The sequence below is a fragment of the Alexandromys fortis genome, unplaced genomic scaffold (assembly GCF_014885135.2).
Source record: "Alexandromys fortis isolate MF-2015 unplaced genomic scaffold, M_Fortis_MF-2015_v1.1 scaffold_19, whole genome shotgun sequence".
Classification (NCBI taxonomy): domain Eukaryota; kingdom Metazoa; phylum Chordata; class Mammalia; order Rodentia; family Cricetidae; genus Alexandromys; species Alexandromys fortis.
Window position 1 is genome coordinate 10,358,134 of NW_026067890.1, and position 21,952 is coordinate 10,380,085.

General features: G+C 39.2%; 1 protein-coding gene across 7 annotated transcripts in view; it reads left to right on the top strand.

The window, feature by feature from the left end:
• The window catches only part of Camk2d (calcium/calmodulin dependent protein kinase II delta), a 248,640-nt gene that overhangs the window by 76,875 nt on the left and 149,813 nt on the right, over positions 1–21,952 (top strand). For all 7 annotated transcript variants that reach the window (XM_050142608.1, XM_050142756.1, XM_050142539.1 and 4 more), the window contains exon 3: positions 7,761–7,820. In XM_050142608.1, coding sequence (XP_049998565.1) covers positions 7,761–7,820 — 60 coding nt within the window. The remainder of the gene's footprint in view (positions 1–7,760; positions 7,821–21,952) is intronic.

The following is a 21,952-nucleotide window of genomic DNA, read 5'->3' on the forward strand; positions in this document are numbered from 1 at the left end:
GGAGGTTCTTCTAAGGCTTGTTAGGTCCTGGCAGGTATCTCCATCTTCATATGTAGATATGCTAATACTCTATATAGTCAGACCTTAAATCCATGGCCATAGAAAAATGTTTTATGAGTTAATGTACACAGTACTTAAAACATTAAAGCCCAAGACGTACCATGTCATTTGAATCGCAATTGAGTAAGACCCCTACAAGATACGGATTTTGCCATGTACCACCTCCCAGCTAAATAAAAATCATCAAAAATTATATAACAGGCTTATATATGACATACAGCAATTTAATTTGTTTAAAAAACTTCACACATAGACTAAGGATTTCCCTGGTTTGGGATTTGCTTAGGAGACAAAATATACTGTAAATATGAATAACTTTTAAAAAATGTTTTGATTTTTCTTTCTTGTTTTAATAGTGAGTCTGATAATTTTGTAGTTCATAGAGAACCTACCTCAACCTAGGTGCAGTACCTGGGGCTCCATATGCCATGCTTATTTTGTATGTGAATATATTTTTGAAATATACTTTTAATTAATACATGCTTATATGTTTCAGTGTGATTTTTTTTATAACGTATTCAATGTATAATCATCAGATCAAAGTGATTTGCATATTTGTCATCTCAGGGATTTATTATTTCTCTGTATTGGGAACATTAAAAGTTTACTCATGATTTTGAACATTCTATAAACTGTAGTCAACTACAGTTGTGTCTTAAAACATTGGAAGTTCATTCTCCTATGTAAATGAGCTAGCTCACAGTTCATTAGTCTCTAAGTCATGTGATGTGTCAAATGACTGAGGGTTATGGTGCCTGGTACAGAAACCAAATTGTCTAGAGACCCTTCCAATCTCATAAGTAAAACTCCACATAGAAGAAAGCCCAATACAGGTCAAATGGTGAAGGCTTCGGGGCAGGTCATTGAGGTATTCAACTGTCAATTAGTGCTAGAACCTGGGTAGCAACTCTTGTTCACTCTGCCCCGAAACCTTCTTCCCATCTCTCTGAGTTCCTTTTTTTACCACGTGTGTAAGGTTCTACAACATCAGGGACTATATTTATCCAGAGTTAGTCCCCTTTTCTCCAGAGGCAAACATGCGGAAATAAGGCAAATCAAACAGAATGCCTCCTTCTCTCCTTCCTCTTCTTTTAATGAAACAAATGGAAGGGAAGACATCTCTATAAAGACTATAGCATCTGTTTAGTCTATACTGATGTTGGATCGACTTCATAACTCATAATTTAGTGTTTGTATGAACTTCCTGCGCAAAGAAAACACAGGGAGAGTTCACTTCTCAATCAGGAGAAACAAACATATGGTGCAGGAAGATTCTCATCCGCATCATTGTAAAGTGTCACTGACATGGTCAGGGTGTCATTGGAAATAGTGAGGGTTTGTTGATACTCAGTGTCAGAAAGAATCTAGATCAGACGGTTAAGAGTTTAAATTTGTATTGTAACACATTCACAATAGAAGAATAAAATGAAAAACATTAATGGATTTGAAGACCTTTAATTACACGATGACTTTAAATCCATATTCAATGATGTGTTTTTTAATGTGACCTATTTAAATGGGCAAAATTTATAGTCTTTCCAGAGGACTGCTTTAATTAGTGAGATAATTTTTTTTTCACTAGGAAAGCTTGTTCAGAATGTAATTCTGGAGCTTCTAGGAGTAAGGCTCTGTAAGACGGAACTGTTTCTAAGACAGCTTCGCTCCAGGTTTCCCCACCAACAAGTTTATGTTTTGCTAACCTTGTCTGCCTTCATTTTAGCTCACAGAAGTTGCCAATAAAGAGTGGAGCATCCATTTTTTCCCTTAAAAAAACACCAAATATTTATTTAATGCCTATTTTGTGCATCTGAAACTGTCTTTTATGTTTAGCATATTTATAGCAGTTAGAGTGGACAATAAAACTTTCTTTTAATTTTTTACTGTTTTTGAGAGTATAATTACATTATCTCCCCCCCCCCTTTTTCCTTGCATATAAACCATTCCATATACCTCTCCATTCTCTCTTTCAAATTCATGGTCTCTTTTTTTATTAACTGTTGCTACATACATACATACTGACACACATACACATATCTATACATATACAAACATATATTCCAAAATGCAGTCTGCTCAGTGTGTATAATGTTACTCCTGTGTATGTTTTTAGGGCTGACCATTTGTTGCGGCCTCGTAGGCTTTCCCCTTACACCTTAGTGCATCTATATTGTGCTTGTCCACTCATTCACACAGTCATGTTGATGAGACTTCATGGGTGTAGTGCCTGGCATTATGAGACACAGTCTCCTAGGAAATTTCCTGATCCTCTGGCTCTTACATTCTTTCTGACTTCTCTTCGTAAATGTGCCTTAGGTGTAGGAGTTGATTTGTAAATTTGGGACCGGGCTCCACAAATCTGAATTTTTTAATTTAATTTTATTTATGTTTTAAAAAACAATATTTTCTCATTTTGCATACCAATCCAGTTCCCACTTTCTCCCCTCCTGCCACTCCCCACCTTCCCACCACCCCATCCCCCACCCACTCCTCAGAGAGGGTGAGACATCCCAAGAGGCATCAACAAAGTCTGGCACATCATTTGGGACAGGACTAAGGCCCTCCCCACTCTATCTAGGCTGAGCAAGGTATCCCTCCATAGAGAATAGGCTCCAAAAAATCAATTCATGCACTAGGGATAAATTCTGATCCTATTGCCAGTGACCCCACAGACTGCCCAAACCACAAAACTGTCACCCACATTCAGAAGGCCTAGTTTGGTCCTATGTAGGTTCCCCCACTGTCATTCTGGAGTCAGTGAGCTCCCACTAGCTCATATCAGTTGTTTCTCTGCGTTTCCCCATCATGGTCTTGACCCCTTTGCTCATGTTATCACTCCTCCCTCTCTTCTATTAGACTCTGAGAGCTCAGCCCAGTGCTTAGCTGTGGTTTTCTGCATCTGCTTCCATCAGTTACTAGATGAAGGTTCTAGGATGATAATTAAGATAGCCATCAATCTGATTACAGGGGAAGGCCAGTTCAGGCACCCTCTTCCCTTTTCCTTAGGGTCTTAGCTGGGATCATCCTTGCAGATTCCTGGGAATTTCCCTAGTGCCAGGTTTCTCACTAACCCCATAATGACTCCCTCCATCAAGACAACTCTGCCTTTTGATCCATTGCGGTTGTCTGTAATGGTCTCTGTCAGATAGCAGAGCTTTAAAAGTAGGAAGATACACAGTGAACACATGCAACAGCACAGCATTTGAAGTCCACATCACTTAATCCCCCCTCTTCTGGGAATGACTCACTTACCACATTTAGTTCCTAGGAGTCAGGGGTGTCTCCTCTTAACTGTGTCTGTGATTGGTGACTAAACAAAGGCAACAGAACTGAAATTGGAGCCAGCCTAATTGACCAGAAGCCAGAGGAGCATGGATAGCCTGAGCTCAAAACAGACAGACCCAAGAGATGAATCCCAGACTGGAGCATAGGGCCTCAGAATGTGAGGACCAACCTAGGGAGTAAGCAAAAGAAAGGCAGATCCTAGTGCTGCCCTGTGAAAAGCCATCGGACAGAAAGTGGTGATGGAGGTAGATGTTGAGCCCTTCATTTTCATGGACCTGATGGGTGAGATGAGACATCCACAATTTCATAGATTTGGTAGAAGTTACTTAAGAGTGAGCTTCTCTTTGTGTGGAGGGGGATCAGGGATAGGTAAACCCTTTTGGCTGTGGCAACCCCAAGCCTTTTTCAGACTGCACATTCATGTAAGCATGTAGTTTGTGTCTCGTGTGTAGGTATGTGCATGTGCTGGCAAAATGGATGGTAACTGATGATCATGACAGAAGGCCAACCTCTTCCTCTGCCCGGCTGTCCCTCAATGCTGCGCTAAGATGCCCCACTGGACAAAGCTGTTGGTTGTCACACCTAAGATCCCCAGGGTCTATGCTGGATGAGAACCAACCGATCATGTTAAATGATGACGTCACAAAGCAATGTGCGAAGTCGGTGACACTCCCGTCCCCGTGCCAGATCAGCACGTGGTCGTCTTCTATAGTTCTCATGGCACCGGTGTTGCTGCGGGAAAGTGGCTGAGGGCCAGCACTTGCGTGTTTGATCAGTCGGTTTGCAACATACTAAAATTTCATTCTTGAACACGTGAAGCAGTCACGACTTCATGATGTCTGAATTTTAAGTTTTCATTTTGTTTGACATTAAGCTATCCTATTCCAGTATCTTAAGCAGGCAAAGGTGGATGTGGGTACTCAGATTCTCAGAAACTTGTTTCCCAGCCCAGAGGTCTGTTCTTGGTGATGCTATTCCCCACCGCCTCCGTGTCAAAACCGGATGAAAATATGTTTTCTTTATGGCATTGTTTATGACAGCTCTTCAGTCATGTATTGCTAGCGCTGTGTGTCTTATCAGATTGGAAAGAAATCACAGCCTGAAAGAGTATATGGTTATTCATAAAAGTGTGGGTTTTAGCTTCACAGGAAGAGGGAAGCCCAACTGTTACCGCTAGTGTGCTTTAATCAATATAGAATGACAAGAAGGACAGTTCAACAATAGCCTCAGGGCCTATGGCTAATAACATCTTCAGGTCTGGGGATAGAGATGAGTCGATACAGTGCTTGCCCGTTATGTGCAGATCCTTGGGTTCCATCCCGAGACCCACACACCTGTAAGTCCTGCTATGGAAAAGTGCTGCGAGTATCAGAAGGTTAAGATCAATCTCATCTCTATAGTGAACTGAAGGTCAGCATGGACTACATGAGGCACCATCTCAAAAAACAAAACAGAACTTCCCAAGTTTTCAAATAGTGCTAAATAGTATCCCGAGTCGCTTGCCTTTTACAAGCATCCGTGTCTGTTGCCGTTGTAGCTGTGAGTGTTGGGAATAATGAGGCAGGATGTAGGAGTTTTGCTGCTGACTGACTTAAAATAAAGGAAACTTTAAATGTATAATGAATTTATCTCTGGCAGGATAAATACAGACGTGCTTTTGAAGGAATAGGTACTTAATCCCTCCTCCTCCTCAGTTGCCTACTCCCTCTAAACGTAAAACGGTGAATTTGATGGTTGAATTGGAATCACTCCAGGTGATATGCATATCCATTATTATAAAATTCTCATTTTAGTGAAAACTGGGATTTACATAGATCATCATACTTTTTGGAGTGTCAAAACACGCCCCGGGTGGGAGAGTGCAGAATATCTGATGATTCACAGGAGAGCTCTAGCTTGATGCCTGGGTGGGAGCAAAAAGTCAGGGAAGCTGCTCAAGGAGTGAAAGTATGGAATTGCAGTGTTGGAAAGTGAGCTGTGGTGGGCAGACCATAGAAGAGTCCTCCAGCCCTTGCCGCCTGCTGTCTTTGCCCCGTGTGCGTCCTTATCTCCGTCAGGAAGTTAGGAATCTTGTAAGCATCTGACTTCCGTTATGCTTCCGCATAAAACATTCTACTTGTGGAAGGTAATGGTAAGAAGTACGTTTTCAAAATTTGGTGTAACTTTCTGTGTTTACTTATATATTTTAAAATAATAATATTTACATATAGTTAAGAATCAGAAGTTATTCAAGGCATCACAGCTTGAAGAATTTCCATGGAAAGACACATAGCTTTTGGTAGCGTAGTCTACTGTTTGTCGGTGTAGAGACAGTGGTTTTAGTGCTCTCCGTACAATGTGGCTACTTCATGAAAACACTGCTTTCCTCACAGTGTGCATGTGCACACAGACACACACGTGTGTGTACACATTATTTCCTATACCTCCAGAAGGAAGTTTCTATGTGCAACAGCAGTTGGCAGTTCTCAAAATATGACAGTTCTGGGGGAAACTTCTGCACTTAGTGGATTTGTAAGGTCACATGTATTTTTAAATAAAACTAAGACCTTATTTTGCCTTTTGCAAACAAGCTGTGAACGTGTGTGTGTGTGTGTGTGTGTGTGTGTGTGTTGACATGTGATGTGTCATGGATGCAGAAGAAATGGCCAGCAGCATTGCTGGAATTTGCATGTCTTAAGGCAGCGGTACTTAACCGTAGTTCCAATCCTGGTATATTTAGCACCGTTATCCCACTATGAGAAATAGAAGTGGGGTTGATTTTTTTTTTTTAGTATTATCTATGATGAAGAAATCAACGTTGTTAAGCTTAAACTGTTGCTGATGCATCTTTGTAACATTCTACGTGACGGCTAAGCTGTATGAGGGAGCTCGGTATTTGCTCAGGCAGAGAACCTGTGTGGTGGCCTGCGGGGATGCCCCACCAGCTGTTCCTTCAGCAACATCGGCGTTATTGGAGAAAACGGTTGACAAGCTAGTTGTGCTCAATCAGACTCATGTGGACAGACATGATCAGAGAGCCTCTCATGTCACAAGAAAGGCAACTGCAACAGGCAGTGTTTAATGCTGGTATCATAAGCTTTAAAGAAAATTAATTAGAACTTAGGGATAAATGTATCTATTCGTGAGAGCTGTCTGGCACTCCAAGCTAATGGTTCTTCTCATGAGAGTGGTGGTGATGTTAACAGATTCTACCTTTATGAAGGCCTATAATGAAATATGACATCATTAGGAAGATCTATATTTTAGGAAGAACCACTATTTTTCAATGACAGTGATATCATGTGCTAATATTGTGTATGTCTTCCTAGGTTAAAAACCAAGAACAAAACCAAAAGATTTTAATATATTGGAGTAAAATTTAGTTATATTAGACAACATGTAATGTTGATAGTCCATTAGATTTAAACATTACATTTATAACCTCATTTGATAGGGGTCATAAATTTAATTTGTAAAGTTTCACCTTTCACATGTCACCTAAGTTTTAAAAACAACAACAACAAAGAAACTACCATATGTTGAGTTTGGGTCTAATATTGAAGAACAGTATTCATAGTTATCTGAGACGCCCATTAAATTATGTCCAGTACATGCTTGTAAGGTCAGATGTTGGTCATACACTGAAACACCAACCAAACGGCACGGCAAACTGAATATCAAAGCTAACATGTTGGTGTGATTCTTCATTTGTTGAACAGGAATCAAAGGGACTCACAAAACTGTAAAGTGGATTCTCTATTTTCATTATTATATTTACCTGAGAAAATGGAATGTGTTTACCATGAAAAATACGGTGAACCAGCAGAGGAGGGTGGAGCTGAGCAACAGATGTGGATTGTTGGGAATGTTACTGGCGGGGGAACAGCTCTATAGTGATGTAGCCATGCAACTATACGGAGAACACTTGATCTATGCTCCCCCAGGTGATCGTCAGCACTGATGGCATTTAGATGACTGCATCCTATACAAATTTGCTTATTTTGAGTGACTTCAGGTGTAATGAATGCTGGTCATCCCAGCACATGAGAGGCTGAGGCAGGAGGATCTTGAGTTCGAAGTCAGCCTGGAGTAAACCAGCAAATCCCAACTCCTCCATAGAAAAATTAATGCTAATCAAAATTCAAAGACAGGAGTGTTACTGTTCCGTGCCAGCTCCATCCCGTCCAACATTCCAAGTGTGCATTCTGCTTGCTCTGTACCTTAGTAAGACACCAAGGCAACACAGGCTACACAACACTAGGTTGCTGCAGTGGGTACTTTTCACCTAAATGCAGCTTCAAATGATCACTGTTTTCAAAAGAAATCAAATGATGAATGAGAGCAAAACGTTTCATGCTGTCCGTAAGCTGCCTATTATGCCTTGACTTACTGTTTTTGGCTTTCTTGTAATTTCTAGTTTCTCTGTCATTTTTCAACAGATCACCAGAAACTGGAAAGGGAAGCTAGAATCTGCCGTCTTTTGAAGCACCCCAATATTGGTGAGGAAATATTTTCAATGTTACTTAAATGCTATATGTTATATACTGTATGAAACTAAAGTAGAAATGTTAATTTCCATAATTAGAATATTTACAACTACTAACAAATAGATTCTAATCTCTTGATCATGGTTACATTTGATCCTTCATAAGTTTATAAATGCATATATATATATTATTGAATCATTCCTTTTGATACAATTTTTGAAGCAAGATTGAAATTTTCAAAAAATATTTCAGTTAATTAGCTTCACCTTCTTTGGGGGAAATAAGCATAACAATGGAATAAATATTGTTTATTTCCTGTTGTACTGAACATTGATTGCACAGTATTAGCCAATGAGCATGCTGAGAATAATTTAGTAATGCCTGACTTTACTACTACTATTATTATTAAAAGAATAATAAGTAATGTCTGACTGTAACTTATTCCCCTTATTTTAACATGTTTTGAAGTCTGCTATGTTAGCTTACAGTTTCCCTCTGAACATCTCTGAAATAAAAATGATGACCTTTTACCCAGTTAGGAAAGGAGTTGTAAAAACAGCCATAACTTGTTAAAATTATGTTATAATTTTATAATATAACATATTATAAAAGGCTGTATAGTGAGACTTTGACTCAAACCAGCACTAAAGTAAATAAGTTTGAAAGAGCACTTGAGCTGGGGAGAGCAGTGGTGCCATCCAGCAGAGCTTCCTGCAGCTGCTGTTCCCTGCTGTCTAGACTGCACCAGGAGGGAGGCCCAGAGGGTCCTTGATTGCTCAGCAGGTGAGATGCTTAACCTCAATCTTATGACTTGCTCTTTTTCACTGCCTTGTTTATTATATCATCTAAAATTCTGTTGCATTTTAAAATTTCAAGAAAACAGACGCTGTTCTTGACAGTTGTGAAATTTTTCTTTTTTCATTTCTCTCTCTCTCTCTCTCTCTCTCTCTCTCTCTCTCTCTCTCTCTCTCTCTCTCTCTCTCTCTCTTTCCTTAGACAGGCTCTCACTGCATGTTCTGAAGCTCACTATGTAGACCAGGCTGGCCTGGAAGTTACAGAAATCCACCTTCTTTTGCTTCTCAGCTTTAGGATTAGAGGCATATTCCACCAAAGAGGCAGGGCTTGAGGACTTAGAGTAAATAAAAGTGTTTTTTTTTTTTCTAAAGAGAAACATTTTAAATGACTTCAAGTCATTTAAAGACACAACTTTTCTTCAGTGCTTCTTAAAACACATTTTTTTTTGATCGTAAAAGTAATTTGTAAACTTAGAAATAATGTCAGGAAAATATAATGATAATTAAATAAGAAACCAGAAAAAAAACCCTTTGTAATATTTGTTCATGTTTCTGACTTTTTATATGAACCTTATGCATGGCTAACTTTCAACCTTCTTCAGTGTGCGTTTTCTTAGATTGTCCTCACATCGTAAGAAGTGTCCCACTCAAACAAGGTGTCTGGAGAATAGAGTACTAGGCTAGCAGTATGCTAGGCTGTCACAAAGGCAGGGAAGCAGTAGTCAAGAGACATAATGTCTCTGCCTCCCAACCGCTCATTTGAGTGTGTAAACAAGCCAACCTCCCGATAATGTCATAGAGATTCCTTATGCTTGCAATTGATGTCAGGTAATTGGATATGTGGAGACTGAGTGGCTCTGGTAACAACAACAACAACAAAAGCAGAGACAGATGCAGGGTAGAGATGAAGACAGATTTTACCCAGAACTATACTATGGGAAAGAAGTGAGCTGCACGATCAGTCACATGATAACATGCAGCTTGACTGACCAGATGACCATATATTTTTTTTAATTTTTTTATAAAGCAATTTATTTTTCTCCACTCCCCTCCCTTCTTCCCCCCTTCCCTTTTATTCTCTCCCATGATTCCCATGTTCCTAATTTACTCAGCAGATATTGTCTCTTTCTACTTCCCATGTAGATTTAGATCCATGTATGTCTCTCTAAGAGTTCTCTTTGTTGTCTAGGTTCTCTAGGGTTGTGAATTGTAGGCTGGTTTTTTCCTTGCTTTATGTCTAAAAGCCACTTATAAGTGAGTACATATGATATTTGCCTTTCTGGGTCTGGGTTACCCTCACTCAATATGATGTTTTCTAGTTCCATCCATTTGCCTGCAAATTTCAAGATGTCTTTTTTTTTTTTTTTACCGCTGTGTAGTACTCCATTGTGTAAATGTACCACATTTTCCTTATCCATATTTTGGTCGAGGGGCCCTTAGGTTGTTTCCAGGTTCTGGCTATGACAAACAAAGCTGCTATGAACAGAGTAGAACACATGTCCTAGTAATACGATTGAGCATCCTTTGGATATATACCCAAAAGTGGTATTGCTGGGTCTTGAGGAAGGTTGTTTCCTAATTTTCTGAGAAATCACCATACTGATATCTAAAGTGGCTGTATGATTTTACACTCCCACCAACAATGTAGGAGTGTTCCCTTTACCCCATATCCTCTCCCTCATAAGCTATCAGTGTTTTTGATCTTGGCTGTTCTTTCAGGAGTAAGATGGAATCTCAGAGTTGTTCTGATTTGCATTTCTCTGATGGCTAAGGATTTTGAGCATTTCCTTAAGTGTCTTTTAGCCATTTTAGATTCATCTGTTGAGCGTTCTCTGTTTAGATCTGTACCCCATTATTTAAAATTGGGTTATCTTTTGATGATCAATTTCTTGAGTTTTTCATATATTTTGGAGATCAACCCTTTGTCCTTTATGGAGCTGGTAAAGATCTTTTCCCATTTTATAGACCGTGGGGGAAAAAAGAGCATATTCAACAAATGGTGCTGGCAAAACTGGAAATCAACGTGTAGAAGAATGAAAATAGATCCATATCTATCACCATGCACAAAACTCAAGTACAAATGTACCAAAGACCTCAATGAAAAAAAAAACACACACACACACACACTGAACCTCACAGAAGAGAAAGTGGAAAGCACACTTGAACAAATCAGCACAGGAGACTACTTCCTAAATATAACACCAGTAGCCCAGACACTGAGAGAAACAATTAATAAATGGGACCTCCTAAAACTGAGAAGCTTCTGTAAAGCAAAGGACACAGTCTACTGATAGGATTCTTTAGTCACAGACAGTCCTAGGAAGGTCATGAGCAGCATCGAGGGCAGTGCCTGTTTGAAAATAAGAGTTTATCTAGGGTTTGATCAAGGAGAGCATATTTGTCACTGCCTTAAAATGGCTTCTCCCGCAAAATATGACTGTGGTGATCACATTGAAAGTAACATGTAAGCAACTGTGGAAGATTCATGAACGCACCCAGGGAACAGTTCAGGCTGGAGAGACCTTCTCTTGTCAGGAAGAGTGAAGGGAGCAGCCAGAGAAGAAGGGAATGAGTGAGCGGCTGCGTGGGTGTCTGGTCCCATGGGAATGCATATGCTGGCTTAGGGAGCTTGGCTCTCCTTCTAAGTAAGTGCAAGGGGAGGCCAGTAGGCCAGTAGGAGGATTTTAATCTGATTGCCTTTGCCTTCTGTGTGGAAAGCAGATTATAGGCAAGTGCTATATATATATAGTCAGAGATCATAGTCTCCAATGTGTTACAATTCTAGCTTTCCAACAACAGGCCAAAGATCATGTAATATAAACTCATTTGTTTATATTATTGTTTGAGCCTCTTATATAATAATTCAGTCATAATTCTTACATGAGTCTGAATTCTCAATGGCCTAAGTCTTCAATTTCCTTCATAAAGAGGCACTGGCGTTTAGAGATGCTAACTTGAGGATTACAGAGATATAGGTGCTTTTGTTCCCTTTTTAAGCAACAACAAAATCGAGGTTGTTTGCTTCATATAAGTTCCTCTGATTATAAGCAAGGCATTAAATAATAAATTTCGGTTCCTGGGTAGGCATGGTGGAGCACACCTGTAACTCAAGTGCTTCGGGGGTGGAAGCAGGAGGATTAGGCGTTCAAGTGTATTTTTAATTACATAGTGTGGTTTAATGTCCTCCTGGAATGCATGACACATTGTCTCAATAACATAAAGAAAACTAGGTCAAATACTGAAGAAAAACATCTTAATATAGAGCTGTTTCAAGACATCTTCTGTCTGCACAGGTATTACACCACACATACAGCAGGACATGACGTTCCACTTGCTGACAAGTGTTGACTTAATAGAGAGATGTTCTGCTCCCTACAAAAAATGTTTTTAAAGGCCTACTATTGCTAAGTACATTTAGAATCTACATAGTCTTATTTTCCTAAACCATAAGCCTCAAAGTTTCCTTAGGAATGGTTTAAGCCTACTTTAGGTTCTTCAGATAGAGACTGAAGGTTCTAGTAGCTAAGCATATGCAAAGGTCACACAGGCAGGGCTCTCACAGGAGCTGTTTGTCTCCTCCCTCCCCTGCCTCTGCTGGTGTGAGGCTTCTACTGCAAGCTGATGCTTTGACTCTCCTCCTAGACCTTCCTGGTCTTTACATCATCCCTTCCCTCAAGTTCCCACAGGACATCATCAGCAATGGTTTTTGTGCGTACGTCTTTTTGCTGGTTTAGCAGATCACTGCATCCAACTTGTAAATTCCATTTTGCCATTCTACTTTGCCAGCATTTGTCTTCCAGCATCCTCAAGTCCTGTGGAGAACTAGTGCGGCCAGACACTGTGACTGTCAAGCCAAAATAATGCTGTCATTACTTAACAAAAGAATAAATAACCATCACTATGGTATTTATAACTTTGAACCCTTTGGGGGAAAAAAAACATAGAGAAGGCAAGCGGAGTTGAGTAAATACTGATTGGTGTCCAAGAAAAGGAATAAAAATGATAAAATTCCAGTGGTCCTTTGAGGCAGCACTGAACTTTTTTCTTTTGGATGATGGAAATTCAAAATCTCCAAAAGCAACACTTCCCGGTTTTTTCCCGTGTGATCCTTTCTTTGTTATTGGTTATTTTAATATCCAAAGCATTTTATTTACACAGCGGGAATAATTTGTACTGCTGAGCTACTTTCTCTAGTGATTTCTGACAGGGAAAAGAAGGTCACATATTGCTTAGTATAGAAAGCAAAGCTGACTTCTTTTATGGTTAACTTTTATTTGATTAAATCTCACCTCTTTATCTTGATTATTTGGTGTGAAGGGCAAATTTCCTATTATATATTACCATCTGAAGAATTGATTGTCTTTTCCAATAAATGTGAAAAACAGCAGGAAGAGATTTTTTTCCCTTAAAATAAATGTTTTCAAAATTTATTTTTATCCGTATGTTTTCTCTGCCCTTCCCTTTTTTCTTCCTGGCTCCCAACTGCTCCATCTCCTTCCCTTTTTCCTTCCCTCCCTCTCACCTCCTCTCTTCCTCCTTTCTTCTTTCTTTTTCCTTCCTTTCCTCCCCTCTTAGTTTCTTCCTTCCTTCCTCCTTTGCTCTGTCTTCCCTCTCACCCTTCCTTGTTCATATCATATTGCACCAGCATTACACCCTTTATAATACTTGATTGAACGTGAAATTCATCATTCTTATGTAGACAATTCAATAGAAAGGCAATCTGAATAGAAAAGATAAATATTCAATTGTAGATAAAGTTTTTTTTAATTTTGTATTTTTATAAAAAAACTTGGAAGTGGTAATATCATTTATGCATATCAATATTATTGTGGTACTGCCCCACCAACTTTTCTGTATTATTGACAGCTAACAGAAAATTACCTCTCACAAACTATCACACAAAGATTGGAAAATGGGCTTAATAACCACAAATAAATAGTGTTGTGTTGGAATTCCAAGGAACTTTGCCCCTAGAATTAGTAATAAAATTGTGTTCCCAGGCACTGACCTAAGGGCAATCTTCTTGTGCATTCTGCCCTTTAGTTCTCATAGCAAACACATGCTGTTGTTGGAGGTCACTTGTTCGTTTCCCAGAGTCCCAAAATAATCACACAGAAACTATATATATATTGCAATACTGTTTGGTCAATAGCTTAAGCGTATTACTAGCTAGCCCTTACAGCTAGAATTAACCCATTTCCATTATTTTATATGTTACCATGAAGCTCATGGCCTACAGGCAAGGTTCCAGCACATCTGTCCCCAGCTGTGACTACATGGTGTCTTTCTTGACTCTGCTTTCTTTCTACCTGTATTCAGTTTATAATTTTCCTGCCTACCCAAAGCAGTTTCAATAGCAAGCACAGCATGCAGAGGGTAATCCTACATCAACTTGTCATTATTTTATAGACAAAAAATAGAAATGAAAGTCCTTAGAGATTGCTGAGTTTAACTTCGTCAGGTACAGAGGGTTGGAATCCACACGCCTGTACTCTAGTTTCACAGCTCAGATCTTCCATGCTCCAAGTTGGTGCGACCCACTGTAGCAGTGTGTGTCAGTCACCCAAATCCACACATCTGTGCTCTAGCGTCACAACTCAAGATTTCCCATGCTCCATGTTGCTCCTACCCACTGTGGCATTCACCCTGTCTTTTCAGGCGTATAGAAAAGAGTCTTAAGATTTTATGGAAATTGTTTGGACCAGTTCCTTTGCATAGAGAAATTCCTGATTTGGGTCTTTATCTTTTGCCAGAGGGAAATACCAACATTAAATTATGTAAACACTAAGTATTAAGACAGATTCTATAGACCCAAGTACACGTCAGTGACATGGGTTAGTATTTTGGTGACACACTTACCCTGTCATTTAGGTGACTATGATTGTCCTGTAATCAATTCTGTGTTTTACATTGCAAGATAGGCTTTTACTTTCTTCATCTTATTGATTAGAAAAAAAATGAATGAGATATTTATGTGAAAGCTAAGGGAGCAACATAGGCTAGCAACCGATGTGATATTGTATATTTTTTTTTCAAAACTAATTGCAAACACTTCCATTTTACAATGTGTGGAGGGCAAAGTCAGGATCAAGTTGCTGTGTGATACTGAAAATTAAGTGATGACCAGTAGCATTGTGAGTCATTCAAACACATGAATGTCTTTAAAATAAACCTACTTAAAGCACCTAGAATATTGATTTACTAATTTAAAGGTGTTTATAGTTTTTAAATTGTTATACAAAGTCTTGCGGTGTGCCTAGTCTGGCCTGGACCTGCCATCTCCTGAATGCTGGGATTACAAATGTGTGCCACTATGCCTAGAACATGTTAGAATGTTAAGATAATTTCTGACAGTGTACTTTAGCATGCAATTATAGCATATTTTTGGGCATTTTGCTAACTGTCATTTATTATGGTAGAAAAGTTTCTGCATTGAAAAAAGTAGCTCTAAACTTTTATTGCTAATACATTTAAATATGGGATTTTATTTCTTTAGAAACACTCCATAGGTAGACAGCTTTCCCTCCTAATTTGATTCATAGTGCATCATGTAACAAAATCAAATTCAGGTTGAATTAAGTTGCCACGAACTTGTCTCATTTGATATAATGTTACATTTAGCATCTAGCTTTAAGACTGATAGCCTGCACTGAAGAGAATGGAAACATTCAGAGGAATGGCTTCATTTCCTCTCTTGAAATATTCTTTCATGTGTTTCACTTAAGTAATAAAAATTGTTTGGTATGTTTATGTATTACATTTTAAAATCTTTTATAATTCATTTTTAAACTTTAGAATTTTAGTAATGAGTTTATTCACTAAATATTTTAAAAATAGTAAGAAATTTTTAATAGCCTGAAAACCAAGGAATTTGAAAGCTTTGTGAGTATATTATTTTGAAGTATTTGTCTTTCATCTGTTCTTCTGAGAAAATAAATGAGTCTTTTGTTGTTCTTTTTACAATTATCTATGAAATTGTGCATTCTTTAAATATTTCCATTGTAAGCACATCCAAAATTATTGCCTTTGAAGCTTCAGTATTTTGCCTATTTACATGCATTTGTGTGAGACATTTATTTTTTTTTAAAAAAAGCTTTTATCTTATCTATTTTTATATACATAGAACTGGTGAAACAACATTGTATTTTAATTAGCTCTTAAATGTTTCTTAAATGATTTTAAAAATGCAATTTCCCCACTTGTTAATTTGTTTATAATTTATTAGATATCATTAGATGGGTTTTACATACACATTTGATTTGGGAATTAAAGAAAATTAGATCTGTGTGAGTAATGGTACAAATGCAGCAAAAAGCAAACAGATGAACGTGTATAAATAGTTTCAGAAACTGTCAACTGTTTCCAGTGAATAGAGTTTTGATTGAGTCTGGTAGTTGGCCAAATCACTAACTCTTACTGCTAAAGTACTGAAAGACCACGAAGACGGAGGGGCATATGCCTTGATCCCAAGCAGAGAGCCAAGAGAGACTTATGCAACGATAATGTAGTAACACTGACATTCTATAAAGAAGCTGTTAATTAGGTGTCTCTGAAGTTGATACGGTCTAAGAATATTAAAGTTGTAAAAGCCCTTATCATTCCCGAGTACAGAGAACTGGAATGATTTTTTTTTTTGTCATCCATGATGGTTTATTGGAAGTAATAGTGGAGAAATTCTACCTCCTAAGGGAAGGGATTTGATCTTTAATCTGTAGAAACTGGGGAGTTTACTAAAAATGTAACAAATTATCACTTTTTCAGAAGAATGCATTGGTAGTAAAAGACCAAGGTGTTTGGCGTCAGGAGAAACTGACACAGAGCACACCACACCACATAACTGTTCAAACTTCTGGAAATGGGTAGATAACAAATGCATCGAGTCAGGTGATTCTCAGTGTGGATAACGAATGCATCTAATCGGATTCTCACCATAGATAACGAATGCATCCAGTCAGATTCTCAGGGTAGATAACGAATGCATCGAGTCAGGTGATTCTCAGTGTAGATAATGAATGCATCGAGTCAGATTCTCAGGGCAGACAGTGAATGCAGAAACAGCACCATTCAGTCGTGGCTTAGTATGGTCTCCCTGCTCTTCCATGCCTTTGCAAACAGCGTCTCAAAATGGCATAGTTGTATAAATATGTATGTTTGCATACTTGTGTTTTATTTCTGTGAGGTAAAATTGCACGGAAATCTAGAGAGCATTAATCTATATTTCCTGAGCCCCCATTACGTACAAGAGACAGTGGATGTGGATAAGTCCATCAGCGTTGTAGTATAAATAGGTTTTAGTACAGACCATAGTCAGAGGAGAAGACTGATTAATAAACAAAACTTTTTATAAAGAGCAATAGCAATATTTTTCTTAGATTACTTTCATTCTGGGTATGCTTAAAGCAGACGTTAAAGCAGCTATTTTTAAATTTTAAATAAATATGTTTGTTTTCCAGCCTTCAGGGACGTTGGCCCCTCCACTTTCTTTTTCTTCTGCAGACATTTGACAATGCGGGGAAGAATTTTTTAGTGTCACAACTGGAGTAACCTGATGACATCTTTGGAACATGCTGCAGGGCATCCTTCCCTGCACAAGACAGCATATAATAATCATTAATTATTAGGTCCAAGGCTGCAAAACCTGGACCTCAAAAAACCTGCATCAGTAATAGAAAAGCAGCAGACAGTGTATCTTATTGGTGTACCTCCAGAATCACGAATCTTCCTTACATATCTGAAGAATCAGTCAGTAGATCTCTCTCAAGTAAAGGGCACGTCTAGTGAACAGAGTGAACTGGCTCGGAATAATATTCATTCATTAATTAAACTGAAGCATGGGAAGTCCAGTGGAAGGCGAGAGCGAGGGAACACAGCTGGGGACTCACACACTCTGACTCTATTTTTGCAAAACAGTCTTAATTACAACCGTACCAAGCCTGACTCTGACTGTCACGTACCAAATGGTGACAGCATTAATTTAAATGAAGTAGAATAATTCAAACTTCTGCCTAATTTTGACATGCCTTCTCCTCAATTCATCTGAGTCAGTGGCTTGTCTCTGCGATGGAGCTGAGTGGATCAGCTACCTCAAAAAAGAAGAGAAACAAAAAGGGCAATGTGAACCTCTATGGGATATTTTTTTTCTATAAAACAAAAACTATTACATTTTTTGAGACAGAAAATAGGCACAGTAGTTGAATGCAGTTATTTGCTTTTCCTTAGGGGAGATTTTAGTTTGAAGAGTGAGATGGCAGTGTCCAATTTCATTTTAAAAGATTGTCCTGGCTGCTGAAAGTGTCACCCCAGTCACCCTCTGCTCAGAAACTTCCTACAGCACTCAGAACAAGCCAGAGTCCTCAAGGGATGGCAAGACCAAGTCCAGTGAATGGCTGCCCTTCCCCCCTAACCATCCTGATATTGCCATCTTCGGTTTTGGACTGGTACTCCGCTCCAGTCCCTGTGAAGGGCTTGTGTTTCTTTAACTATAACTGAGTTCTGTGGCAGGCAGGGCCTGACTCTCTTCCTGAGCATGTTTCTCTCTTCCAGGACCTCAGCATCACCTCTCACCTGGCAGGTCTGGGCTGACCCCATCCTGCTGGCGACGAAGGAAGGCTGCTGCTGGTAGCTCAGCTCGCCTCCTAGCCTAGGCTAGCATTCCCAACCAACCTTCTCATTTCCATTCCTTTTCTCAGTCACACGTACTAGGTTACTGTATAGTTATTCTTGATTGTTTTCCTCCTGGTTGCACATAAATCCCATGAGGGAGGAATTTGCCTGTGTAGTGTCATCTAAGTGTGGAGTCACTTCACAGGCATGTCGGTAACCAAAAGTTCTATTAATACAGTTTAAGAAGTCACACAAATTTTGATTTATGACATGACCAGTTTATGCAATCACAAGAAAGACTTCTGTTTTTCTTCTGACTACAGTGAATGCAAGTGGTCTAAGGCTGAGCCACACCTAATAGAAGACTATCTAGTTTGGCCCTGGAAGAAGGATGGGTGGGTGGTTGTCAGCATGCTTCTTTCATAAATCTGTTCTTCATCACTTACTCTTACATTCCAAGAATCTGTCTCTCTTGGCCAGATTCTTGTGCTTTTTGCTGTCTCCTTCACTGTATAGAGAACCTGAGTCCTCTTGTCAGGAGTGTAAATGGTTCCTTGTCTCTTTTATCTGATGGGCAACTAAAGCTGCTAACTGCTTCCTCATCCTTCAGGGAAGTGATTAGATGATCTCTCAGAAAGCATAACCATAAATTAAAGTTATGGACTTATCCCCCCTCCAGACTGTCTTTGAACTCAGCCTCCAGATTGTTGGGATTATAGCCTGTGCCACCATGCTTGGATGAATATTTTTTAAAGACTTAGCATTTAAAGAGACTGCCCTGTAATTTAAAGTCAAAACCTACTCCAGATGAAATCGCGAAACCAGTCACTAGAAAGAGGGTTGGTTGTGTCTCCCTGCTGTTAGGACCAGCTTGTCCTGCTGCACGCGATTCCTGGAAAGGATCTTGGGAGTCCTGGTGTGAAATGAGGGTTGCGTAGTTTTCCAAGGGAGCCGCTCTTACTAAACATCCCAAGCTTGGGTGCCTCGGCTCTCCAGTCTCACTTACGTGACTCGTGTTGCTCAAAGGCTGTCGTACCATTTCATAAAGGAAGGCATGAGTGATGGTGTCCTGGCAGAATCATGAATGGGCCTTGAAAGCTGAATTTAATTTTTATATGTCACAAAATATTATTCTTCAGGGGCTCAGCGATGAAGGATGTTTGCTGGTTCTTATGGAGAACTTGAGTTCAATTCCCAACACCCAAGTAACACACAATGGCCTGTAACTCCAGTTCCAGGGGATCTAACATCCCTTTCTGGCGCCTTAGGAAATTGCATGCATATGGAACATATAAACTTTTGAAGTTTTACACACATGTTTGAAAAAATAAATAAATCTTTAGAAATATTGTTTTTGACTTATTTCACACAATTAAAAATATGAGCCCATTGCCAGGCCACATCTAGAAGCATGGGTGGTGAGCTGGGTTTGCCTAATCCCTGCTTCAGAGTCTAGAAGACTTTCCTGTGTAGGTTTCTTGAATCTGGGCTATGAGCTGACTCCTTGACTCTACAGAACAGCTCAGTAGCTCCTGGCCACTTCACATATCCCAAGAAGATAAACTGCTGACTGAAGTGGTAACCTATCTGGCTTTGGAATTCGGAATTCTTCCTGTTCTGGAAGATGGGTCCAGTCTGTACATTAGTTCTACTTTAGAGTCTCAGTGTAATGTGACCCGAAAGGCTTTTCCGCAATTGCTCAGTTTGAATTGTGTCTTCAGGTTGATTTGCACTTACCTGTGCTACCCTTACAGTAGAGTTTCTGTCCCAGGATGAAGTTAAAGATGTCTGTTTCCCATCCCTTTATGCATCAATAGTCAGCTTCCACCCCTAGGTTACCTATGGCTCTGGGACTTAGTTTAATACCACTCCAGGCTCATCTCTATTTGTGTTTTGTTGTTGTCGTTGTTGTTTGAGATAGAGTCTCCTGCTTTGTAGACCAGGCTGACCTTGAACTCACAGCGATCACTTGCCTGTACCTCTCTAGTGTGGGGATTACATGCATATGCCACCATGCCTAGCCCTATATTTTTGTTTCTTACGAATCAACTATTTGATTCAGATGATCTTTGAATTTATACAGACATGATAGCACTAGGATAATTTTGACTCTGGACTTTTTTCTCATAGTTTTAAGCTTTTGGCCTATATATAACCAAGACCAACTTTGTTTCCCGATTTAGAGTTCATTCCCATCTCAGGTAGGAAACAAAGAAGACACTCAGTTATTTATTTTCCCATTTCTTCCAGTTGTATTGATGCTGTCTTTTTCTTCTTTCTTTTCTTTTCTTTTTTTGAATCTCTCCCTTCCCACCTTTCCCCAAATACCCTGAGTTCTCCAGTTGCTCCTCTTATGGAATTGACCTAGAATGCCCCCCATTGAGAGCTTGTCTTTATATATAACAAAAGCAAGTCTCAAAGCGATGGATGTACACCAGAATGAAATAACTTGCCATAATAAAAGCCCTTTCTGGGAGAGTACAGAAGAAAAAAATATTCATCTTCATTTCTTATGAGGCAATTCTTATTATCTTTTGAAAGTATTATTTTTATTTGTGAAGCTGACTTTAGTCCGTTTAAAAGCTCATTGCAATTTAATCAAAATGTGTAGTATGGTTGCAGGCAGAGACAGAAAGAGAGAGAAACAGTCAGGGACAGAGAGACAGAGGTAAGGGGCAGTCAGCTCTCAATGTGTCCACCCTTACCAGGTATAAACAAATTTCCCAAATGAAAGAAATAAGCAAATCCTATCGAGGCACAGAGCCAGAGCCAGCAGGTTATCAAGATGGTTAGTAAGAGGAAAAGCTGATGGTGTCACTGCCAAGCATGAGAGACCCTGACTCAGAAGCCTTCACTGGCTTAGGCATAGATAAGAACCGTGAGCTGCCAAAAAAGGAACAAGCCTTGCTTTGTGTAGGCAGTAAAGCAGAGTCCCAGGCCTCATCGGCTGTCACTGCTCCAGACGCTCTCATCCTGCTAGTGATTGATTCTGCTGTCTCAGCTCATGCTGGACAGTTTATCCCATACAGTGGCAGGTTAGACCCCTGAGCTCCCGTGCATGACTTCACAAACAGCCCTGTGGGGGACCTAGATCTGTGACAACTACTCCTGACCCTGTTCTTTTGCCCTCTGCCCTTACTAGACTTGTCTGCCTTGTTTGTCTCACATCTTCCCTTCCCCTTGAGACGTCACTTTTTGTTTTTTAAATACTAATTGGGATGAATGTAAACTGAAGAAACTCAGTATAACCGATCTCCAAGCAATGTTTTCCATTTCTCTGGATTTCATAGCTCTTTGGTTGTTTCTCATCCTTGACTTGTATAGCGAAGAGATGCCTACCCCCCTCATTTCTTTATAATAAATCTGCCTTAAAATAATTCACAGTTCTGTCCAGGTATTCTCATTCCTCCTTCTTAATTTTAAAGTGGAGTCTATTGCTTTTATTTTATGGGTATATCTTAACCTGAGCCGCCAAGTGTTCATTTTGTAAGCCAAGAAATTTAATGATCACTGTGAGTGGCTAATTGTATATCATATTCAATAAGTGGTCAAAAGCAACCTATAGCATTATTCTAAGTAATAGAGTTCTTGGTAGTATTTTGTTTTATAAATAACCTTTTAAATATAATTCTACAGAATACCAAACTTCCAGTTCTTTATTCTATTTGGAAGATAAAAGCTTTAAGAAAGATAGGTATATTTTTAGACAGTAGTCACCTGAATCTTACTGACTTTGAACATTTATTT